This window comes from Salvelinus sp. IW2-2015, linkage group LG32, assembly GCF_002910315.2.
Source record: "Salvelinus sp. IW2-2015 linkage group LG32, ASM291031v2, whole genome shotgun sequence".
Taxonomy (NCBI): Eukaryota; Metazoa; Chordata; class Actinopteri; order Salmoniformes; family Salmonidae; genus Salvelinus; species Salvelinus sp. IW2-2015.
The window spans coordinates 33,222,340-33,238,347 of record NC_036871.1 but is presented as its reverse complement, the minus strand read 5'-3'; the positions used below and the strand labels follow the sequence as shown (position 1 = coordinate 33,238,347).

The following is a 16,008-nucleotide window of genomic DNA, read 5'->3' as shown; positions in this document are numbered from 1 at the left end:
CTGTGACAAATACTCAGACCTAAGAGAATATTTATTTCCCAAAATTATAATTAAATCCAAAGAATTTGAAACTATAAAAGATGAAGAAAAAAATTGAATATTTATTGGGTGAAAAGCKAACCTGAGGGACAGCCAGTGAAAAGTGCAAAGTAATGTCGATAATATTTCCCATTTTGTTTTGTCTTTCATACCATGTCATGTGTCTTCTCAGTCATGTTGACACTGGTCTACTACCATTGCTTTAATGTATTGTTGTTCTGATTAATATTGTTGTTGTTGTTGTTAATGGTAATCCCATGTCCACTACTACTATTATTATTGCTGTTGGTCCCACCATTTATTTATATATAAATATATTTTTTTATTTTTCGATATGTATACTTTAACAATGTAAGTAATAATGAACTTGCCATGTCAATAAAGTAAATTTAATTGAAATTGGAGAGAGAGAGAAAAAGAAAACTGCAGCATAAATACTGGAGGCTGAGACAGGAGGGGTCGGGAGACACTGGCCCCATCCGACGATACCCCTGGACAGGGCAAAACAGGCAGGATATTTTATTTCACCTTTATTTAACCAGGTAGGCTATTTACAACTGCGACCTGGCCAAGATAAAGCAAAGCAGTGTGACACAGACAACAACACAGAGTTACACATGGAATAAACAATAAACAAGCCAATAACACAATAAGCAAGTCAATGACACAGTAGAAAAAAATAAAGTCTATATATATATGGTGTGCAAAAGGCATGAGGAGGTAGGCAATATATAGGCCATAGGAGCGAATAATTACAATTTTGCTGATTAACATTGGAGTGATAAATGAGCAGATGATGTGCAAGTAGAGCTACTGGTGTGCAAAAGAGCAGAAAAGTAAATAAAAACAGTATGGGAATGAGGTAGGTAGATTGGGTGGGCTATTTACAGATGGACTATGTACAGCTGCAGCGATCGGTTAGCTGCTCAGATAGCTGATGTTTAAAGTTGGTGAGGGAAATAAAAGTCTCCAACTTCAGCGATTTTTTGCAATTCGTTCCAGTCACTGGCAGCAGAGAACTGGAAGGAAAGGTGGCCAAATGAGGTGCTGGCTTTGGGGATGATCAGTGAGATATACCTGCTGGAACGTGTGCTACGGGTGGGTGTTGTTATCGTGACCAGTGAGCTGAGATAAGGCGGAGCTTTACCTAGCATAGACTTATAGATGACCTGGAGCCAGTGGGTCTGGCGACGAATATGTAGCGAGGGCCAGCCGACTAGAGCATACAGGTCGCAGTGGTGGGTGGTATAAGGTGATTTGGTAACAAAACGGATGGCACTGTGATAGACTGCATCCAGTTTGCTGAGTAGAGTATTGAAGCTATTTTGTAGATGACATCGCCGAAGTCGAGGATCGGTAGGATAGTCAGTTTTACTAGGGTAAGTTTGGCGGCGTGAGTGAAGGAGGCTTTGTTGCGAAATAGGAAGCCGATTCTAGATTTGATTTTGGATTYGAGATGTTTAATATGAGTCTGGAAGGAGAGTTTACAGTCTAACCAGACACCTAGGTATTTATAGTTGTCCACATATTCTAGGTCGGAACCGTCCAGGGTGGTGATGCTAGTCGGGCGGGCGGGTGCGGGCAGCGAACGGTTGAAAAGCATGCATTTGGTTTTACTAGCGTTTAAGAGCAGTTGGAGGCCACGGAAGGAGTGTTGTATGGCATTGAAGCTCGTTTGGAGGTTAGTTAGCACAGTGTCCAAGGAAGGGCCAGACGTATACAGAATGGTGTCGTCTGCGTAGAGGTGGATCAGGGAATCGCCCGCAGCAAGAGAGACATCATTGATATATACAGAGAAAAGAGTCGGCCCGAGAATTGAACCCTGTGGTACCCCACCCACTTTCCCAAGCACAGCCCCCACACCACTAGAGGGATAACTTCAACCACCAACTTACCATCCTGAGACAAGGCCGAGTATAGCCCACAAAGATCTCTGCCACGGCACAACCCAAGGGGGGGGCGCCAACTCAGACAGGAAGATCACATCAGTGATCCTAGGGACGGCATGGAAGAGCACCAGTAAGCCAGTGACTCGGCCCCTGTAATAGGGTTAGAGGCAGAGAATCCCAGTGGAGAGAGGGGAACCGGCCAGGCAGAGACAGCAAGGGCGGTTCGTTGCTCCAGTGCCTTTCCGTTCACCTTCACACTCCTGGGCCAGACTACACTCAAGCATAGGACCTACTGAAGAGATGAGTCTTCAATAAAGACTTAAAGGTTGAGACCGAGTCTGCGTCTTTCACATGGGTAGGCAGACCAGTCCATAAAAATTGAGCTCTATAGGAGAAAGCACTGCCTCCAGCTATTTGCTTAGAAATTCTAGGGACAGTTAGGAGGCCTGCATCTTGTGACCGTAGGGTACGTGTAGGTATAACCAACTCATCATCAAGCTTTGATTATTTGAATCATGGGGAGGGGTGCCTGGACCGAGTTTGGTGAAACTCTGCTCTAATGGAGTGAGGGCTGTGCATGCACAACTTTTTTAGGCAGCACCTTAAATCCTGTTGCTAGCAGTAGGGGGAGCCAGTCACTCTGTCCTAAAAAAAGAGAGGATAAAACAAACACTATATGCCTTTTATTATTATATCTTTCTTGTGTTGCTTTTAGCTACTTAAATGTAAGATGAGTGTTTATCACAGCCTTATCAACTGTTCATTTAGTAAGTGTAGGATCTAGTTGAACTTTCTTATTGGTCTATTAATTCATTTTCCACCTGGTGATGTCACCAGGCAGGCCCAAACTCCATCATACCCAAACACGTTTTCTCTCTGCCTCATGGCAAATGCGTAGAATTGCAGGATATTAGCCTTAAAGCGGCAACAACAACAACTAAATCTGGATCTGGATCAGTGAGCAAACTGTGATCGTGGCGGCGCGCGCAACCCTGATCCACTGCTGCTATGGCAACAGCTGTGGGAGGGGATATAGAAAGAGCAGGTGGGAGTGGCGACGCAATGTGCTACACGACTGAAAAGAGAGAGGGGGATACTGAATAAGTGTGCGACAGCAACCTTTTTACCGGTTTATTCGTTATACTCTCCGGCTGTCGCTAATAGTGTGATATTGCAACCACCACACACCATATACTTTCTGTCTAACGGAATAACTACATCGTGTATCCAAATGTCCAACTTGAACTGGAAACCGTTCGTTTTTGGCGGTCTGGCATCCGTCACTGCAGAATGCGGTGAGTTTTTATTTATTACGTTTTTTAATTTTACTACACATAGGTGTGTGAGGTGGACTAACATTAATTTACTGTCATTATTTCTCAATTGATGTCTTTCTATCGGTTGTGTAGGTACATTTCCTATAGATTTGACCAAGACGCGGCTGCAAGTTCAAGGCCAAGTGGGCGACAGCAAGTACAGAGAGATTCGATACCGGGGAATGTTGCACGCCATCGGCAGAATATGCAGAGAGGAGGGAATAAGTGCACTTTATTCAGGGTGAGTATTGACCAGTTTTATGATGATGGTTCCATTTTTATTGAAGTCCTTTTCTGCGTTTTGGACAAAATTAGCACAGATTAAGCCTAGTTCACGAATAAAATGCATGTTCAATTCAGATTCACCATTGAAATTTGTTCTTCGTAAAGTATTTGTCTCCATCAAACGGCTACTCAATAAATACCGAGCTATTTGATCATCAGTGTGTTGCAACACATGCCAGCGAAGTTTCTTATAAATTAGACGTTCCTAAACTTTTTTGGCCCACGACCCCATTTTGATATCTGGAAATTCTCATGACCCCAACCGTGAAAAAAATTGTAATTAACAGCCAATGTTTACTTTTTTATTTGGTGCTATGGCAGTCAATTAAACATTCTAACAGTATTTCTGATTTGTTTTCTCAACTCACCATCACATAGTTTGAATGTGGGACTATGACTGTCAATTGCAAATTAGTCTGTTTTATCTCACCATCACTAATGAGATGGGTGTGCTTGATGCATGTTGAGGGAGCTTCTCAAAGTCGGGGGATTTGGTCGACAGTGCATACCTCATCCTAGTTGCCACATCCAACCTGAATCACTATTTTAATGAAGACAAGAGCACTGATGATGCTGGGGGGATAATACGAGGTGAAATCAGGACGACCGTGACCTTTCAGGTCGGAAAGTCAGAGCTCTAGAAAGGTTCCCGAGTTGGAATTCCAAGTTGGATGACCGGTCAAAAGATTTTTCCCAGTTGGAGCAAATTTTTTACAGGTTCCCGGTTCTCTTAAATGCAGCATTAATGCTCAGAGGGAGATGGCAACATATTTCCACAGATGGAACAATGAGGCAGACATTTCACTGGTTGTATAAATGTGAAGCAGCTGCATGGTGTTTCCACTCACTTCCAAATATGAACAACATGGATTTTGGCCCACATTCTGCTACATTTCTCATCGGTGAAACATTTGCTCTCAATACAATTTTTTTGTTCCCAAACTATAATATTTTACGGACATAGTGGCCAACTTTTTGTAGGCCACTTTCTGCCAAAGTTGTTTTTTTATTGTGTTTAGGAGTGCAAATGTATATTGAGTTATTGTGCACTTCAGAGGAGGCGTTCCCTAAAGGAAATATGCAAATGTATGTGCCAATAGGATTGCGCTAGCTCGTGCTGGCACTGCCTACCTCCTTGCTTGTTTTGTTCACTATGACTAATTTGTTCCCATTTGAAATGACGGGCTGTGGTTTATCTTGGTTTAGTTCTAAAGATCTTTGGTATTCCCTTTGAGTCAGAACCAAAAGTCCTCCTTAGTGACCTGTGAATGCATTTGGTAACATGACAGCTCAATCAACAGATCCAGGATCAAAATGAAACGGATTGGGAAGTAGGTCCCAAAGTGTTCTTCTAAGCMTTGGAGGTGATCATCACGTGTGTGTGTGACACTRACTGATGCTGTTTTCTGTTTGAAACATGCACAGCTGAGGGAAGGGGGCATGGTTCGCCTTTGAAAGACTCTCCAATAAGAACTCTATCCTCTGAATCCACTGATTCGGTCACTCATCTGTAGAATGTTTTTGTATTTCCCCTGCGTGCTTACGTTCAGTTTCCCAAGTATGTATGTTACATATGCAAGACAAATTTATTTTCATTACACAGAAAGTCAACTTTAACATTTATTTTTTTACATTCATTGCGAACAGTTCCTCTCTGAATGTGAGAAAATATTTCAAATACATCGCCTCAGAGTGAAATAGAACATTGTCCTGCTCTGATTCCATATCTCCACTTAGTTTTGTGAACAGGCGTGTGTGCAGGGAATGTGGTTTGATGTAGTTTACAGTCTTAGTTACCTGCTGCAGTATAGCTCTGAGTTCTGTGCTCAGCTCTTTTGCCGCCAGTTGCTCTCGGTGTATCATACAATGCGTCCATATGGCAGAGAGAAACACATTCATAACTAGAGTGCAGAGGCCATCCCGCCATAGATGGAGCCCCATCTGTGCAAAAAGCCTCCACCATTCGATCCAATGGAATTGGTTTCAAGTCAATATAGCCACGCAGCAAACTGAACATCCCCTGTGCCGTTGCATCAAGATGACCTGGCCTCCACAATCACTGGACATAAACACAATTGAGATGGTTTGGGATGAGTCAGACCGCAGAGTGAAGGAAAAGCATGTATGGAATCATGTAGTTACCAGAAAAGTTCAATCAAAAATCATTTTATATTCTTCAAATATAACTGCTCAGCATATGTGTGAACTCCTTCAAGACTATTGGAAAAGCATTCCAGGTGAAGCTAGTTGAGAGAATGCCATGTGTGCAAAGCTGTCATCAAGGCAAAGGGTGGCTACTTTGAAGAATCTCAAATATAAAATATATCTTTATTTGATTAACACTTTTTTTTTGTTACTACATGATTCCATATGTTATTTCATAGTTTTGATGTCTTCACTATTATTCCACTGGAATGAGTGGGTGTGTCCAAACTTTTGACTTGTACTGTTTATTTTTTTCAGGATTTTAATTTTCCCTTGACCCCATTTTCATATTAGGAGACACCACATGGGGTCACGACCCCTAGTTTGAAAACTGCAGCAATAAGTGGAAGTCCTCCTTTGATTGTAACTGTTAAGCCTGTTTTATTTACGTCATACTCACGCGTTGTGTGTTTCTGTGTTGCAGTCTCGCCCCTGCAATGTTGCGCCAGGCATCCTATGGGACCATAAAGATTGGCACATACCAGAGCTTCAAAAGACTACTGGTGGACAGGCCAGAAGGTATGAGAACAACGCACACACATCAGGGTTTTAGATCTCATAGCTATTTGTTCACCTTGTTACATGTGTTCTAAATCTGTCTGTAGGGTGTGTGTGCATTGCAATGAACACTGACTTGGATATATCTATATCTCTCACACACAGTGTTAACTCAAAATGACACAACGGCTAGGTTCCAGTTTAACAACGTTTACTACCGCAGTACATCATTGCCTTTACGCTCAGGCCAGGTCCATCAAAGTGAGATTCCTGCGCAGGCTCACTAACAACAGAAATATAGGGAAACTTAACATGTAGTACTAGTCAAAAGTTTGGACACACCTGCTCATTCAAGGGTGTTTCTTTATTTTAACTATTTTCTACATTGTAGAATAATAGTGAAGACATCAAAACTATGAAATAACACATGGAATCATGCAGTAACCAAATAAGTGTTCAACAAATCAAAATATATTTTAGATTCTTCAATGTAGCCATGTGTATATATATATATATAATATATATGTGTGTTGTACAATTAAAGTACAAACTGCATTTCAAACAGCAATAATCTAATGAATCCTGGGCGTGTGAATTAGGATAAATATAAGCCTTACACAACCATAAGAACCGCTAATTATTTTATAAAAACACTTTAACCTCCATTTTGGGGGAAGGGGCACTAATCACTGATCTGGCTTTCAAGTCTATGAAAATGCCCTTTTTTGTTAAATGTAACTAGAACCCAGGCATAATGGATATCCACTAATAATTACTACCTTCTTGTATTAGGCTATAGAAAATTAACACATCTCATCAATCTCTCAAGGCCACGTGCTAGTGATTAGCCAGCTAATCTTTATGCTGTATTCAAGTTTAGCCAACTTGGATCTATTTGCTAACTAACAAGGTTGAACAGTTGAATTGTTATGAACACACCGTTCTGTTTGAAAAGCATGTTCGCCTGTCCACTTTGTTCAGATGTTGAAATCGTGGCCCATCTTATTTCTCAGAAGGACGAGTTGCCATATAAATAATAATTGTGTTTTATGCTCATTGCACATTTATAAAACACAGACTAGACAGCTAGTTTAAGTCTTTGGCTAAATTGCTGCTAGTGGTACCGCAATGTCGTGAGTGACAAACTGGAAATACATTTTCCAGAATCAATGTTCATTGGTACTCTCGTTTCAGTAGGTTCTGCTCTGCGCGTAATTTGAGACATTTGAAAAGGATATCTTTAGAAAAGTCACCTTCTCCCCTGAGACATTATTTTATTCATATGTTTTGGTGTCCATTTGACCATTTTTTTTTCTGTTGAACTAAATGGCGAGTTGAAACCACTTGTCAGAGGAAGATGTGATCTCTCAACTTTGTTGGCGTGAGAGACATGGGGAGGGGCTTAGTGTGTGTAAACAGGAAGAGGCCGATGTCTTAATATGGGCTTATTTTGGACCTACGTTTTTTTTCAACTACCTCTCCTGTCTTTGGGACAACGACTCCCATTGTTAGGGCYGAGATGTGCATCTCGTCATTCTATACAGATCTCTGGTGTAAATGGGAAGGTGCACAGAAGGCGCGAATGAGACGAGATTAAACATACAACATGAGAACAAGCAGACATAAACGTTCAGAAAAGTTACTTCATTCTGCTATACAGGCATTTGGAATAACGCGCAAAAACATACATTTTAATAAATCGAATTCATTTGATATATCACCCAGCCCTAAGACTAGGTAAGAGAAAAGAAGACTACGTAGGCGCTATGATATGCCTTCTGGGCCATATATTCCACAGGACAGCAAAGCTCCTTATGTGCTAGGCCCAGAACATGCTACGTGCGTACCTACCCCATGCTGAGTGAAGGTTGTAAGTCAAGTTAATGTGTCTGACCCAGTTTCTGCTGAGAATAATATCTCCATTATACGCTATTGTAACATGGACACACACACATCATAGAGGTAGTGTGTGGGTGAGACTTAGAGGAACTACAATTCAATGTACAAAGACTAGCCTGAATTTAATTTCTCCTCTCTCTTTCTCAGATGAGACGTTGTTGACCAACGTGCTGTGTGGTGTTCTGTCTGGAGTCATCTCCTCGTCCATCGCCAACCCCACGGACGTGCTGAAGGTAATGAGACACACACACACACATTTGTAAACGTTGTCAGTAGTTTCTTGGGTATTAGAAGCCAACAGAAACCGGCAGGGTTGATCTGAACAAAATACAGCATTTTGYCTCTGTTTCTTTGTCTCAGAGCATAAGCAGTGATTCTTTCTGGGCCTMCCTAATCCAGCTCAGCCTGAATGCTAGGGGTTTTATACATTAATATGGGATCGGTGTTTCCCCCTCCCGCAGGATGGTTGAGCTAACATAGGCTAATGTGATTAGCATGGGGTTGTAAGTAACTAAAAAAATATCGGGGCATATCTGATATGGGCAGAAAGCTTAAATTCTTGTTAATCTAACGGCACTGTCCAATTTACAGTAGGAATTAGTGAAATAATACCATTCTATTGTTTGAGGGTGCACAGTTATGAACTTAAATGTATTAATAAACCAATTAGGCACATTTGGGCAGTCTTGATACAACATTTTGAACCGTTATGCAAAGGTTCATTGGATCAGTCAAAACATTTGCGCGCTGCCATCTAGTGGCCAAAATCTAAATTGTGCCTGGGCTTGAATAATACTTTATTTTTTTTATTTTTTTACTAGGAAAGTCAGTTAAGAACAAATTCTAATTTACAAGGACGGCCTACCAAAAGGCCTCCTGTGGGGATGGGGGCTGGGATTATTATTATTATTTTCTTTTATATAAATTATAGTACAAAACACACATCACGACAAGAGACAACACAACACTACATAGAGACCTAAGACAACAACACAGCATGGTAGCAACACAACATGGTAGCAGCACAAAACATGGTACAAACATTATTGGGCACAGACAACCGCAAGCAGGTAGAGACAACAGTACATGACACAAAGCAGCCACAACTGTCAATAAGAGTGTCCATTATTGAGTCTTTGAATGAAGAGATTGAGATAAAACTGTCCAGTTTGAGTCTTTGTTGCAGCACGTTCGTTGCTAGCTGCAGCGAACTGAAAAGACGAGCGACCCAGGGATGTGTGTGCTTTGGAGACCTTTAACAGAATGTGACTGGCAGAATGGGTGTTGTATGTGGAGGATGAGGGCTGCAGTAGATATCTCAGATGGGTGGAGTGAGGCCTAAGAGGGTTTTATAAATAAGCATCAACCAGTGGGTCTTGCGACAGGTATACAGAGATGACCAGTTTACAGAAGAGTATAGAGTGCAGTGATGTGTGCTATAAGGAGCATTGGTGGCAAATCTGATGGCCAAATGGTAAAGAACATCTAGCCGCTCGAGAGCACCCTTACCTGCCGATCTATAAATCACGTCTCCGTAATCTAGCATGAGTAGGATGGTCATCTGAATCAGGGTTAGTTTGGCAGCTGGGATGAAAGAGGAGCGATTACGATAGAGGAAACCATGTCTAGATTTAACTTTAGCCTGCAGCTTTGATATGTGCTGAGAGAAGGACAGTGTACCGTCTAGCCATACTCCCAAGTACTTGTACAAATACTTTCTCTTGCGTTTCAAAGATGGTACAAAAAAACCTAATGTTTAAAAAAAATATATATTTTAACAGATCTAATGTGTTATATTCTCCTACATTCATTTAACATTTCCACAAACTTCAAAGTGTTTTCTTTCAAACGATATCAAGAATATGCATATCCTTCAGGTCCTGGGCTACAGGCAGTTAGATTTGGGTATGTCCATTTTAAGCGGAAAATGAAAAAAGGGTCAGATCCATATTAATGGATGGGCGGGTGTGTTAGGGGGTGAAAGTACTTGTAGGTTGGTCGTTGGTCAAGTGCTTAGCTCTATTCACACACTTAAATAGCCCTCTGGACACACACACACCACTCAACCAGCTATGCAGGCAGGTTTATATTTCCCTTTAAGTTGGATGAGACTGATCTGCATTCAACACATACAGCCTACAGTATGTAGGCTGTATAGTATGTATAGCTGTATATACCTGTCTCTTATACACATCTAGATGTGTATAAGAGACAGGTACAAAAACTTTCTCTTGCGTTTCAAAGATGATGGTACAAAAAAACCTAATGTTTAAAAAAAATATATATTTTAACAGATCTAATGTGTTATATTCTCCTACATTCATTTAACATTTCCACAAACTTCAAAGTGTTTCCTTTCAAATGGCATCAAGAATATGCATATCCTTCAGGTCCTGGGCTACAGGCAGTTAGATTTGGGTATGTCCATTTTAAGCGGAAAATGAAAAAAGGGTCKGATCCATATTAATGGATGGGCGGGTGTGTTAGGGGGTGAAAGTACTTGTAGGTTGGTCGTTGGTCAAGTGCTTAGCTCTATTCACACACTTAAATAGCCCTCTGGACACACACACACCACTCAACCAGCTATGCAGGCAGGTTTATATTTCCCTTTAAGTTGGATGAGACTGATCTGCATTCAACACATACAGCCTACAGTATGTAGGCTGTATAGTATGTATAGCTGTATATACAGCCTACAACACAACACATACACATACAGTATGTTATTGTTATCGTTTGTTTGGTCTTAAGAGCATTGGCAAGGCTTTAAGTAGGCCAGAATGCAGAACAGTGGGTCAGAATGCAGATGGGGACAGCTGGTGAACCCTTGGCACCTGAACATTGTGGCTCTACACACACACCTCAGCAGTGTTTCCCCCCCTAAGCTTAACTCTTTGTGGCAGATCGCCTAAGGCCATGTTACATTGTCATCCAGTGCTGATAACGCTTTCACTAGTCTCTCCTGTCATCTGCATACTGGTTTTCTGTTAATTTGAGTTTACTTTTATCCTAACAGTTTTTCCTTCCTGGTTTTCCCAGATCCGTATGCAGGCTCAGGGCAGTGTGATCCAGGGAAGCATGGTGGGAAACTTCATCAACATCTACCAACAGGAAGGAACCAGGGGGCTGTGGAAGGTAGGCATATGGACACACACACACACACACACACACACACACACACACACACACACACACTTTTAACCCCCCTCACTCTCTCTCGCTCTCTCAGGGTGTGTCTCTGACAGCGCAGAGAGCAGCCATCGTAGTGGGGGTGGAGCTTCCTGCCTATGACCTCGCTAAGAAACACCTGATTCTGGATTGTCACATGGGTGACAACATTTACACACACTTCTTGTGAGTGACATCATCAATGCTCACCCACGACGCCGTTAACTCTCCACAAGAGAGCAACATATGGCTGCGTAAGACTAGGGAACTTCTGACCCTTTCCCTCTGGTTCCCAGGTCCAGTTTTGCGTGTGGTCTGGCGGGGGCTCTGGCCTCTAATCCCATAGACGTGGTCCGCACACGCATGATGAACCAGACATGCGGAGCTGTCACCTACCAGGGAACACTGGACTGCTTACTTCAGGTAGGTAGGCACACCAGGGTTTCTGTTAGCCGGTTATGGCTGGCTTTTTGGCACAAATATCAAATAAATTAGCGCCGACTAATTGTCAAGGAGAAGGGGGGGATCCCATTACAAACTAATGCTTRTAGACTGGAAATATCAGTCGATGGAAATACATTTGAATGGTCATGCTTATTGCAGCGTTCTAAGGCACTGCATCTCAGTGCTAGAGGCATCACTACAGGCCCTGGTTCGATCCCGGGCTGTCTCACAACTGGCCGTGGACGGGAGTCCCAATAGGGCGGCACACAATTGGCGGCACACAATTGGCCCAGTGTCGTCCGGGTTAGGGGAGGGGTAGGCCGTCATTGTAAATAAGAATTTGTTATTAACTGACTTGCCTAGTTAAATAAAAAAAAGCGGTCTATAGGTTAATCTGCCTWTTTTAGTGGAATTAAATTGGTGCGTATAGAACTCTAAATGTACATTTTTCAGTGCGCCCAACTTAAAGTTAATAAAATATTGAGATTTTYTTGGGCATATATATGAATTCTGACTGTCTACTTTTGAGGCACATGTTGTGCACTWGAAACTAATATGTAACATTGTAAKGACATTKATTTATTGTAAAAGCTAAGATGTGATATGACTCCATGTCATTGAAATTAGAACGTCAATTGTGGAATATTAGTGTTTTTACACAATATAAAAACCTATTTCCCTAATGAGATGCATTACATAGAAAATTGTACTCTATCTCTTTAAAAACGTCAGGTTTGTGATGACGATGTGCGTTCATTCAATGCTATGATTGATCTCCTGAAGAAGCTATCCCTTTTCCTTTCTGTGTCCCCAAATGTTTGGATATACAGGTAAAGTTACTAGGTTGGTAGCTAGRTAGCCAATGATGTAACCATTTGTTTACACTTTTTAAAGTCATGTTAACGGCCCGCAAATAGTTTTATAAAGGCCCAAAACATGGTTTATGAATGGGAAATGTGATCTGCTATAGAAAGATAAATGTTGCTRTGGTAATATGGATCAGATCATTTGACCTGGTTGGGCTAGAAGCAAGCCATTTTCACTGTAGTAATGGTGCAGCCATTACGCTATCGAATCTGCACTCACTTTTTCTCTACGGCACTCAATGGTACAGCGAAGCCATATTACAACAGTTATTATCTGGGAGATTTTKTTTCTATTCGCACCGTGCTCCCAAAATTCCTGGATGAACAGCAACATATCTTGTTGCATAGAGCTCTGGGTTCATGTCTATTTTCGTTAGTTTGTATCTTATTTATTATGAGGCCTGTCTTGCCTAGCCAAAATAATTTTATAAAGACTTCCATATGCCATTGAAACCAGCCTATTTCTCTCATGTTCTATTGGTTTTCAAATCAACTTTATTTTATTGTCAAATAGCCAAACTTCATTCCTAGTCATATTAGCAACCCATGCTAGTTGCATCTTTACATCTCCCCTATTTCTAAAGATATTTTAAGCTCTTTCACATGAAACCACTCGCATGTGCGGTGCGCTTTTGGCACCTGYGTTTCTCTGCTAATTGCATTATGGAACCAGCATTCGCGCGTAGCCTACTAATTTGTGCGCATTGCTGTGCTTAAATTATTATTTCTTCACATTATATCAAAATGTTAAGCTAATAGTTCTGATCTGTTGCATCAGTCTCATTGCTTTTGAATTGATTTATTTTTTGTGTAACCTAGGCCTACTGGTTGTAAAGTTTGGGATCTATTGTCCCATAACTGTCCCATAACTGTCCCAGAGTCTGTTTTGTAATAGGCTATTTATTTCTCGCACAGAACAACATGCTGACCAATACAATAGGTGAACTTTTCTACTATGGGGGATAGTAGATTGACATAGACTAGTGATTTTGCTGTTCGTTACTCCGCTAATGTTGGTATTTCTCAAATGTCCGGTAAATGAAAATGCTGAAAGACAATTTTCCTYARGGAAACCCTGACGAGCACACACCACATGAACCAGGGGTGTAATCATTAGGCCAAACACCTACAAAACAGAATATATATTGGAGAAATTCAGGTAGGTCCCTCTCCGTTCTGTTTAAGAAGCGTTTTGCAACAGAATCGGCATTATGAATACAGCCCATAGATGCGGGGCAATGATGGGTACAGGGRTTTGTGTGTGTGTGTAACGTTTTGTCTCTTTAGACGTCACGGTCTGAGGGCTTCATGGCACTCTACAAAGGCTTTTTCCCCAACTGGCTCCGTCTCGGCCCATGGAACATCATCGTATCCTTTCACCTACTCACAGAAGTGTGTGTTTTGTTTTCATTTGTGTATGTTTATCTACCACTGACGGTTTGCACCAGAGTCGAGGTCAATTCCAGTTTAATATCCATCTGTAGAGTTGGTCATGGAATTTCTTTATAGGAATGGGATCAATTCCATCAAAATTCCAGTCAATTTGGGAATTCTAAATTGACTGGAATTTTGATGGAATTGATCCCAACCTTAGTTTGGACATTCCAATGGCGCCAGAGGGTGAATCTAATGCCAGCTAACACAATTATGTAATGCAGTTGCACACAAATTACAGCTGCTGTAATAGCAACCCAGTTTCACCTAGGGTAACAGAGGGATCTGGGAGCGAGAATGGTGGTGAGGAAGATGGAGGGTAAGGAGAGGGGGAGTGGGAGGAAGAAGGGGGTGGGGGGGAGAAATAAACGGGAAGGGTTTAAATTTGCAGAGTGGCCGGGTCCCTTTTGTGCATTAAGGGAGAGGGAAAGGGAAAGAAGATTTGAGGGAGAACAATAGGGGGAGAGAAATCTGTTCCCTGTGGCATGATATGGCTGGTTTACAGTTGGTCTGTAGACAGATGTCGCAGTGACATCATGAACAATATAAACCCAAAATGACAGCCTCTGCATGACATCAGCAGCCTGGTGCTCCAAATAGCCTACTTTTATTATTTAAAAAAAAAAATATATATATTCTTTATCCACCACAACATTATTTACTATTTAAAATCGCTTACGGTTGTGAGTCACGGAATAAAAGTAAATTGTCATCTGAGAATTTTACAACTCYTGCACCGTCTTGTCACAGGTGGATTTGGTCTTGTTGCTGTAGCAGCCCAGTAACCACAACGGATGTTGCAACTTTTGTCATGTCTATGCAACAAGGGAACCGACGGTCTACAGACATTCCATCAGAGTATAAATTAAATGTTTTGACCAGCGACACTTGTTACATTTAATTATCTACAGATATGGCGTTAGAACAAGTATAACCGCCCTTTAGGAGAGGGGGCCTATAGATTGGGAAGAGGTAGCAGCTGTAACTAAACCTCAGCCATGTAATGGGATTATTACATTGAGGTAACCAGGGGATCACAGAAGGGAGCTAGGAACCGGTAACCAGGGGATCACAGAAGYGAGCTAGGAACCGGTAACCAGGGGATCACAGAAGGGAGCTAGGAACCGGTAACCAGGGGATCACCGAGGTGAGCTAGGAACAAGAATGGAAGTCTACAGGGTGGAGTGGATGTGGTGTGTTTGGGATGCATTATGTTCCTAGCAAAGCTCCTGCACGGAGAAGGATGTTTTTATTTTATTTTTCTCTCTTTCTGTGCCTTGTCCTTAACTTCTCCTTAGTTCTTTGTTACCTACGAACAGCTGAAGAAGATGGAGGTCTGATGGAGAGAAGGAAATGTAGCACTGTGGAGAAGAGGAAAGAACTCAGCCAGAGAGGGGAAGGAATGGACTAAGAGGGGTGGACGTATCCTGTCTAGCCTCCCACTTGTCTGGGTGGTGTCGACCACGCCCCTCAGACGCATTTCTCCTTTCTGTTTGGCTGCTTTCTTGATGGAGCTCTGGTTGGCTGGGAAAGAGGAAGTGAAAGTTGAGGTCAATTGCACCATCAGAAAGCAAGGTGATGCGAAGACCATAATTTTGAAACTATGGCCCTAAATTATGTATTTATTATTATGTTTTGGAACTCAGTCGAGCCTCAACCGCTGGTATCATATAAACACAAGACATGGAAAAATGTGGGTTGTGAGGTGGGGGGTTTGTTACTACGTTGATAAATTCCTATTTTTCCGGACCTTTGCTACCTAGGAAATTTGTATGACCGAACCTTCTAAAATAGTACMTGAGTATCCCCTGATGTACAGGATCTCAAATAATGTTAACAGCAGTCACTACTTACCTCAGATTGTATGGATTTCAGATGCGTTGGTGTGCGTTCTCTGGTTGCCAGAGGAACTGCCAAAAGAAGCTGTGGAAAAGACTGCTAAACTTTCTGTAGAAAGTTATCTGC

At 41.8% G+C, this 16,008-nt stretch overlaps 1 protein-coding gene across 1 annotated transcript; it reads left to right on the top strand.

The window, feature by feature from the left end:
* Nucleotides 1–2,949: 2,949 nt before the first annotated feature.
* LOC111957071 (kidney mitochondrial carrier protein 1) lies at nucleotides 2,950–15,796 on the top strand. Its single transcript, XM_023977793.2, has 9 exons — nucleotides 2,950–3,223; nucleotides 3,338–3,485; nucleotides 6,159–6,253; nucleotides 8,279–8,364; nucleotides 11,171–11,266; nucleotides 11,361–11,485; nucleotides 11,596–11,722; nucleotides 13,897–13,977; nucleotides 15,342–15,796. The coding sequence occupies exons 1-9, from the start codon at nucleotides 3,160–3,162 to the stop codon at nucleotides 15,381–15,383; spliced, it is 864 nt and encodes a 287-aa protein (XP_023833561.1). The 5' UTR covers nucleotides 2,950–3,159; the 3' UTR covers nucleotides 15,384–15,796.
* Nucleotides 15,797–16,008: the final 212 nt, after the last annotated feature.